Source organism: Etheostoma cragini, chromosome 18 (genome assembly GCF_013103735.1).
Source record: "Etheostoma cragini isolate CJK2018 chromosome 18, CSU_Ecrag_1.0, whole genome shotgun sequence".
NCBI classification, from domain to species: Eukaryota; Metazoa; Chordata; class Actinopteri; order Perciformes; family Percidae; genus Etheostoma; species Etheostoma cragini.
The window spans coordinates 13,177,776-13,187,020 of record NC_048424.1 but is presented as its reverse complement, the minus strand read 5'-3'; the positions used below and the strand labels follow the sequence as shown (position 1 = coordinate 13,187,020).

The 9,245-nt window shown below is 42.3% G+C and overlaps 1 protein-coding gene across 1 annotated transcript; it reads right to left on the bottom strand.

Moving 5' to 3' along the window:
* Positions 1–391: 391 nt before the first annotated feature.
* On the bottom strand, positions 392–6,048 carry LOC117961154 (terminal nucleotidyltransferase 5A-like). Its single transcript, XM_034899618.1, has 2 exons — positions 4,888–6,048; positions 392–3,976 (listed from the first exon to the last, which is right to left on the bottom strand). Exons 1-2 carry the CDS (start codon positions 5,311–5,313, stop codon positions 3,158–3,160), a joined length of 1,245 nt encoding a protein of 414 aa, XP_034755509.1. The 5' UTR covers positions 5,314–6,048; the 3' UTR covers positions 392–3,157.
* Between the last annotated feature and the right edge of the window lie 3,197 nt (positions 6,049–9,245).

The following is a 9,245-nucleotide window of genomic DNA, read 5'->3' as shown; positions in this document are numbered from 1 at the left end:
CCCCGCTGGTAGTAAGGTACGTGCATATACATGGCATCTACCTGCGGTTGCTAATACATTCTCAGCTAATGAGGTCTGGCAAACGGTGTGATGACGCCTGCTGACGCTCGTTGACACTCGTGACATCTCTTGGAGGGAAAACCGGTCAAGATCAGATGTCACTTGTTGGCAGCATCAGTTTTGCCCTCTTGGATTACGTGGGCATCTCATGGCTTTGACCTGATGAAGGCTTTTCCTCTGTCTGAAAACCTAAATGCCAGCACTAAAAACCTTGGCTAAATTGAGGTTAAATAAGGTGAAACGTCTAAAATAAAAATGTCATGCAGATAGTTAATGTAGCTGTTAGTGTGCATATGATGAGGGGATTAACAAAAACTGAACAACTATTGTAAGGTGGTTGTTTTTTTCTTGCTTTTAATTCTCAAGTTTGTCAACTTGGACACATCATTATTCTCATGTCCTAACAGGACAGCAGTTAAAAACACGTAGAACAGTGAAACAATCTCTTTAGAGCAACAAAAACCCAAATGAAAAAGCTCAGAGCACACACACAATTAACACAAGCTTAATCGGCATCTCAGCATAGCCGCCTGTCCACCTGCACTGCTCTTCATCAGCCAAAACACAAATTCACACAGCTTTGAATCTCCCTGCTACATCAGCCAAACTGTACAAAAATAGAGATCAATAGAAAAATAGATCTGACATGTTTGATTACGCTGAGTCTCTTGCACTTGTAAAGATAGAAATGTACACCTTTTTTTTTTACAATAATCACAAAAGCCTACTTGTCTTATTGCCCTTCAAATATCCATTTGATGGTTTTTGGTTGGTTTGGTGCTTTTCCATGCTAAGGAGAGATAACATTTTGACAGCTCGCTGTTACCTGCTTATACAGTCCAAATTTCTACACATCCTAAACTTGGACTCTTTTCCATAAAGAAGATGAGAAGATGAATATACATTGGCCAATATTCACTGAGCTTACATCATATTTAAATTTTTTCAGACTTCATGCAGCACTTGTTCTGAAGATATTCTCTTTTGCTGGGCCTCTGACTCTGCCAGTAGTACGCTGTTACTCCTCTTCATTCAAGACTTGCTCTGCTGTGTAATCTCTGCACACACAATCCATCCTCCACCCCGCTGACAAACATACCGTTTTTGGAGCCGGGCAGATGTTTTCAGACATCTCCTTTCTTTCACTCTTACAGTGCTTACAGCATGTCAAAGATAAATTTCAAACTGTGTACAAATGATGTAAAAAAAATCATAAGAAGAAGAAAATATCAAAATAAACGTTCCAGTGTAATTTAAGAAAACTGGTTGTCCCTGTTCCAGAATGCATTTCAAACACATTGGCCCTTTTTTTGAACGTTTAGTACATATTTGAAGCTTAGAGGTGCCCTGTAGAATTGATGACCCCCCGTAGCGCCATGGAGCAATGTTTTTTACCAGTGGGCACCTTTTTTGTATTTACGGTGCACTGCAACCCAATGGACACATGTAACCATGCGTCTTATATCCTGCCTTCAATTACTGATCCTGCTTTTTTAAAGGCAATTCAATTCCATTTTAGTGTCAAATCATAACAGACGTTCTCTTAGCACACTATTCATACAGAGCATGTATACTCCTTAATAATTTAAAGGGACCCAACATTTAGATTAAATATACCAAAAGTATAAACTCTGCAAATGTGTTAGAAAAAAGAAAGCACACCCATCCCACTAATCCTACACACAATGCCTTTTGGTGAGACTAAATGTAAACATAACTTCTTCTTTTTTACATTGACACTCCACAGGGCACCTTTACGTAAGATTGAGTGTAATATCTCAATTCTTAAATGCATTTTGATATGGGACCACATGTGATGAAATTGCAATTTTAAATGCGTTATGAGATAAAACGTTGCCATATCCAAATACACTTCTTTATGTTGCATTGCATCCCCCAGAGATGGTTACATTATCTCCTTATGTCTGTGATAAATTGTTTTTGGTTTTTAGGCTGTGCATTGGACCACCTTATTTTTGCAATCCAATAAAAAAATGCTTGCTCTCTTGCTGCCAAAACACTTTCTTTCTCTGTGCATTTCTCTAAAAATCTATTTGGTTCTTATAATCATTTTCGATCAAACCGCCCCCTCCCCCTCCCTCTACAGATTGATGAGATTATGTTGCTACTTCCTCTTTGGTAATCAGGATGTGCGTTAGTCGAGCAGGACTGCAGATAAGAGCAGAGTCTTTAACTAAACATTGTTGTAAAGAAAATCTGTTGGAACAAGAACTCCCTCAGTGTAAGAGACCTTACTCAGCATAGGTAAACGCTCCGTCCCACAGTACATTCATTATCACCTTGAAAATCAATTACAACAGTTCTCTAAGATAAAGAGTCACAAAAACTCTTTTCCCTTTAGGCTTTATCTAGGCACTTTAAGACAATTATTCCTGTACAGAAATAAAGCATGCATTGTTTCGTTGTTTTGTCTAAGAATTCAGATGAAGTTCAGTATCAAACTAGATCTTTGGATTTGTAAACAGTCTCCAGTTCCTCATTTTGCATTGTCTGTGAAAAAATGAGTCTCATACAAACACAGTGCACATGAACATAGTCACAAGGTCTCCGTTGTTTGACCATGAATGCATATCAGCATTCCATGCGTGTCCTCCCTTGCTCTCTGTGGCTGCATGGGAGTTTGGTTTTTAATGTGAAGAGGATGTGGATATTATACATGTTCATTGTTTCAAAAGTAAGTTCCGTAACTCACAAACAGAGAAGAAAAGAATCCTTGTATCCAGGCTGTTGGTCACTCCGAGGGTCTACCAAATCAACCTTAGTGCTGATGAGAGAACCCTAACACTGATGTGTCAGCCTCTCTCATTGGCATCTCTCCCTGTGTGCTCAGCTGCTCCCGCTATCACACCCTACCCCGGGGAAAAGCCTTTCTCTGGCCCACTGCCTTGATCCAGGTTTCATGTCCTCATTTCCCCTCCTTCTTTTATTCTCTCCTTTTATCTAATTTTGTCTCATGTTCTTCCTTCTCTCATTTCCCTTAATTCCCTTTTCAAAGGAAGAGACAAAAAGATCATCATTCATCCCCATTCAAGGATGTTCTGCCTGATACACAAAAGTGCATGAACGTACACAAAGTTTAGTTACAGGGCAACCAGGTGGCATACATGGGATGGTGATGATGAGGAGGAATGTACTGCTGGGGAGGCGAGGGATGACGGGGGTAGATGGGCTGAACCTGCGCTACGTAATAGTTGCTGAAGTTGCCGTCTGAGACATACGGAGCCGGCTGATAGAAGCAGGTAACGTTGGCGGCGTTGGGAATTGCGTTCTGCTCGGCCAGGACCCGCAACGCCAGCGAAGAGATGAGACTGAGTGTCTGACGCCTCTCATGGCTCATCAGGCACACCGTGCTTTCTTGCACCACTTCGTACAGTGTGGCCAGATAGTCATACTTCCTGTCCTCCAGGTCTACAAAGTGGTTCTGCAGATAGGACTCCAGCTTTCTCCTTTGCTCGTTCACATCAGGAAAATCTATGAAGAAGCGTGAGCACATGTAGCGCTGCAGCAGCTTCATCTCTGTTTCAGAGGCTGCGCGGAAACCCCGCACCAGCAGGTGGCAGTACTTCAGCAGACCCCCGCCTCGAATCTCCTCAGGCCTCCGGGTGCAGATGAGGCGTTTGCGCAGGTGATCGAGGGCGGTGGGGAAGTCGCCGTAGACGCTCTCCCCGAGGATTGTGGGGTGGAAAGTGGCAGCCATGGGGTGCTCCGAGCACTCGTAGAAGAGGAGAAGGGAGTCCAAACGAATCTGGAAGGAGTCCACGCTGAACTCAAACTGCCGTCGAAGAGAGTCCACAAACTTGAGCTCCACGTTCTTGCCACGGTTGTTGGAGAGGGAGATGAGACTCCAGCGGTCTGAGTCATTGCAGACTTTCACCATCTTTTGCACATAGGCCTCCTAAAACAGAAACAAGTTAAAGCATTTAGTGTCATCACCGACTAAGTCCAATGCATCTCATGTTTGTGCAAGTTTTAGGTCAATGACTGACAACTAAAGTAAAAAATTAAAGACATTGTTGAAATTATAGGTGGATTCAACTTCCATATCCATTCTTCAAAGAATCCCTGCATATGGTTAACCAATTAACCATCATAAAAACATTTGGCTCTGTGTTATGTTAAAGTGTAGTGTGTTTCTATATTATTATATTTGAGTGTTATATATTTGAGTCATAAAGGCCTACTGCCTCCTCTGTCTGTTCACTAACTCCTCCTCCTCTCTGCCCTTCCTTTCACTGCTGTTAGTTCTTGCGCAAGTGCATCAGACACTTTTTTTATTCTTCTGAAAAACATGTATGAATGATGCTGTTTAGGAATGATTGCACTGTGGGTGTTACATGTTAACAAGCAGTTATGGTTTAAGCAATCTTCAACAACGGGACATTACTGCTGTTTGCACCAAATACATGTCTTGGATTTGGTCTGTTAGTCATAATGTTGTGCTGATCAAATCTGTGGGTGGGCCATTAGTAGCCTAGGTCGTCTAGAGTATCCAGGTAACTGAGGGCCAACTTAAGGTGGATTTGACTCCAATTGGATTTCAAAGAATCCTCTCTGAATTGGAAACCAAACTTTTCGCTATCTGAAGGCTTACATCTCTGTGCTGGTTTGATGTAGGGCAGATCTGAATCTGTAAGATTAATTTACATTTAATGTAGGTGCATTTGCAGACAGAGTAGTGTGTAAATAAGTGTAAATGGAAATAAAACCGAAAAGAGTTCAATATCTATCCTGTCAGGTTAAAAACGTTGACATAAAACATGCTATCTACATATGTAAGTCGCATGTTATAATAACTCAATATACTACCTTTAAGGTCACTGGCGTGATCTTTTCCTTATTCACTCCCTCGGGCAAGAAGTCTAGAAGAGAGTCCAGCACTATATCTTTAACTGTCTGAAACTCCATCTCTCCTTTCAGCTCCGCGCAGAATATTAAGTCCAGGTCTTTCCATCCCAGACCACTGTCCTCGTGTAAGACGTAGCTGGCCGCGGAGCCGTTCAGTCGCACCTCCCGGACATGTATCCGCTTCTCCTCCATGCGGCTCCGGACCACCTTGACGATATCCCGTGGCTTCACCTCCAGAGTGGGGAAACTCCACCGGCCATGGATGGGGATGGAGCCGGTTAGGATGGTATCCAGCCTCTGCACTTGCTCCCAGTTGAGCACGCTGAGGTTGATGCTCTCCCCGTCCGAGCAGCTGTCGGACGCTGCAGACTCAACACTCTCGTCCATGTTGAGAAGAGGTAGACAGAAGGATGTAAACGACAAAACGTTTCCCTGACTCCTGCTGCAGTAGTGGCATCAGGTAGCTGCAACTTTGTGAAGAACTGACCTTTCAGGGCTGGAGCTGATGTCTATCATAACAACAAGATGCTGGACGGCAAAGCGTCTTTTCTCATGATATAATGATAGTTGAGTGGCGTTGCGCTTGTCCTACTTCTTAGACAAAGTATGTAGTCCAGACAGATTCAATTCATGAGCTTTCCAACCGTAAGGCTTAGTCACTTTCCAGCATCTGCTGCCACAATGCGCTCTCCAAACTCTGGAAATCAACTGTAAAGGTCGAAATGATTGTTCGACACAGTGCCAGCCCAAAGGCTCACTGACGCATCCATCGCAGCCGAGAGAACGTCTCCACCAGAAGTTTAATCGTTGTCCTCCTTTGATTAACTTTTACGCACAGATTATTGCGCGTCCCTACTGCGTAACAACAACTTTACGCATTCGTTTTAAGCCTGCTAGACTTCTTCCCTGCACACCTACTTTCATAAAGTGGTGTATGGCTGCTTTTCCTTCACATTATGGCCGTCCGATGCTCGTTGGTACTGCGTGATGCCACGAAGATCCCACTCCACAGCTGCTGTAGAAGTTGTGAACAGAGTGCTTCCCGTCTGAGAGGCGTTGGGGCGGGGCGGTTTGATTGACAGCCCGCACCTACTAATAGCTGCCGCTGCTTCCCGTAGTAAGTTCGAGTGAGACTGAGGAGTGTCTGGAGAATGGGCGTTAGAAGAGAAGAGGAGAAAGAGGGGCAAACGCTGACCCCTCACAAAAAAAAACTTTTCTCTCTCTGAATCGATTTCTCAGCACTTTTCTCTCTTGTCCATACGCCACCCTGCACCTGTCCTACATTTTCCATTATCTTATCTTAACAAGTAGACATGTGATGAAGAGTGTGATGAATTTGAACGTGGTACAGTTATGGTCAGACAATCACAAGGGAGGCTTTTTGAGCAGTATGTCTGTTCTAATTCCCTATGGATAACAGCATCGCAAATGTAAATCATTTCACTCTTCTATTACAGTTCCTCAGAATAATGATCATTCCCAGCCTCACCCAACGCCCCTAGGGGTGTTTTTTCACCCACCATCATTTGGCCCTGCAGGCATTTGTGTGCAGGGGGTTACTTAACAAACTTCGAACACAATTGCAGAAACCCTACCTGACCTGTATCTATGCAATATATATTCAATTAACGATGAAAAAGATCTGTATACAGTGTTTGTGATGATCACCTCTAAGCCCTGTGTCAGCATGTAGGGAATGGGCCATATAGTCTGGTAGGTTAGTTGTCACGAAGAATCTATCAGTGTAGAGCTTGGCGCGGATATCTGCGTCACTGCAGACGAGCCCATAAACCAGCTTACTGCGGATTACCCTATATGTGACACACACATTCACACAGACACACCCATGCATATGTGTAAACTCACACCTCCACAGATATTGCTATGCTTATGCCATTTTAAGGTGTATTGCTGCATGATCTGTGCATGCAAAAAAGAAAAAAGAAAGCACACTGCACATAATTCCACACTTTTACACAAGGGTAGTTTCAAAACCTGTGATATCTAAATATTTATCTCAATATCCTCTATATCTGAGAGCACTTTTTTCTGTTGAGCAATTTAGATATATTATGCAACATGATACACATTCACATCAGTTATATACGCACACAAATATGTTTGCTGCAAGTCAAGTTTACTGGAACTAATTTCAGTTTTACTGACATTTGATACATAGTAAGTGATCGGGCATGGTTTTTAGTTCTTGGTATTGTTTTTTTCTCATTGGGTAAACTTTGAGCAGAGCAGAGCTACTAACAACTCTAAGTTAGATAACATTTTAAATGTAAACAAATTCAGTGCAATGCAAGGCTGACTAATTCACGGTAAATTAAAGACAATTATCGCATCAACATTTTCAGACAACGTAGCTCCATGGTTTGACACCAAATAGCAGGTGAATCACACACGGCACTGTCACAGATCACCAACTGGCTCATTGTCCAGTTTACTGCTGGGGATGCTTACCATGAAGCTGCTACTCTACTTACCTGATCTTTGACTTGTCAAGTGGATGACACTGGCTTGGTTACCAATGTGTGACGACATCAGAGGATTGGCAAGGGGATTTCAGACAGACCCCTTGTCAGACTGCCAAACAGCTCACCAAATACCGAAACAAATGTGTTTGTGTGAATGAGGCATTTGTGCACACATTCCTCTTTATACTCAGAAACATGATAGTAATGGAAGGCCTCATTCAAAAAGTCAGAAAGAACACATCAGTAGTATATCCTTCTCCATGTCAATCCCTTATTCCCTCCCTCCGTCCCATCCCACTCTTCCCCCTTTTTTAGCTCATCCTTATTTCCAGTTCCTTTTCCACCATTCCCACACGTTGAAGTTCATTATGAGATTACAGTTAGCCCGTTAGCTGAATGTGCCTCCACTCTCTTGCTTCTTCCCTTTCCCGCCTCACCAGCTTAACACCTTTTAACTATTTATATTTTTTCTTCTGGATTTCCATTATTGGGGGAAAAGATCTGTCTCCGACTCCATGCACTCATTACCGAGGCTATCTAAGTACTTCTCTCTACTTCCTCCATGTTGTTGAGTAAAGTAAGTCTTTTACAACTGATGCAAGGGCATATAATCATCTTGTTGTTGCATTGGTAAAGGCCAACTTGTTTTAGGGTAAAATACTTTAGTATACATTTTTTTCACAAGTGACCTGGCTTCCACATTGCGGGTGTTGGTTTGCAAAGTTGCTAACAGGGACATGATTCAATGTCCTTTTTTTAGTAAAACATATTTTCTGGTATGAATATTTTTATAGTCGGTTATCTGCGGCATCAAGTTGACTAACAACCAAATCTTTAACCTTGCTAATTTCAGCCAATGATACCGGAAGTTTAACAAGTTAGAAGAAATACAAGCTAGTGGTGAGCTAATTGCTGTTTTTCCAGTTTAGAGACACCATAGGGGGCAGTAAAGATGTTAAGGACAACTGGTTGTAATTTGGCTACCTGCTTTGTCAAATGATGTGTTTCAGTGCATATCAGTGTTTGGTTTTAACATTGAGCCAGATCAATATCCTGGGAAAACCCAGATGAACTTCCAGCAAATGTTTCCAAATCGGGGCACCAATCACAACTGTTGAGGCGGGCTTTTCACCATGACGGATAGCTGTCATTTCAAAAATGTTTTAGCTCGAACGTTAGCTCAAAATGCCATTCAACTGACAACCTTTGTTGTGTTTGATTGCTAACTTGCAGCCAGCAGTGAACCAACTTCATGCTCTTGGTGAGCAAAAAGCAAATTTCCTATCATCTGGAAGTGGCTTCCAACTTTGCTACTAATTTCCTTGCGTGCCTGTATCTTAAAATAATCCTGTATCAAAGTAGTAGTAGTGACTCTAATCTTTCAACTTATGTGTTTGCAAACCAACAATTCTTATCTATCTTGTATTATCCAGTTTTTGCATCAGAGTTGACAGAAATAATGCATGGGCTTGCAGAAATAGTTGTGCTAATACTGGTTCACGCTGGTTGGCAAACATTAACTGTGAAAGTTGTCAACTTTCACATCACAAGTAAGCACAAGTAATGATTCTTCTGCAAGCAGTTACAGCACTTACTGTTCCTGCTATAGCCTATGCATCAAATTCCCATTCTCAGTCTATTGCATAAAGCACACAGTAGCTAATGTAGCTACAGACTCTGTATGCAGGAAAAGACAAACCTAAACAGTATTTCCAATCAGTTTTAACCCTGACCTCAGTAGGAGACCTTTGCTGAGTAGTAGTGTAAGCCCCAACTAAACTCTTTCACAGCCGCTAATGAGATTCGCTAAAGTGCCCTGCGCTGTAAGCCATGCTT

Coding starts and splice junctions, on each gene's coding strand:
- LOC117961154 (XM_034899618.1), bottom strand. CDS start 5,313: ATGGACGAGAGTGTTGAGTCTGCAGCGTCCGACAGCTGCTCGGACGGG. Junction 3,977..4,887: donor TCACGCCAGTGACCTTAAAG/GTAGTATATTGA, acceptor TTTCTGTTTTAG/GAGGCCTATGTGCAAAAGAT.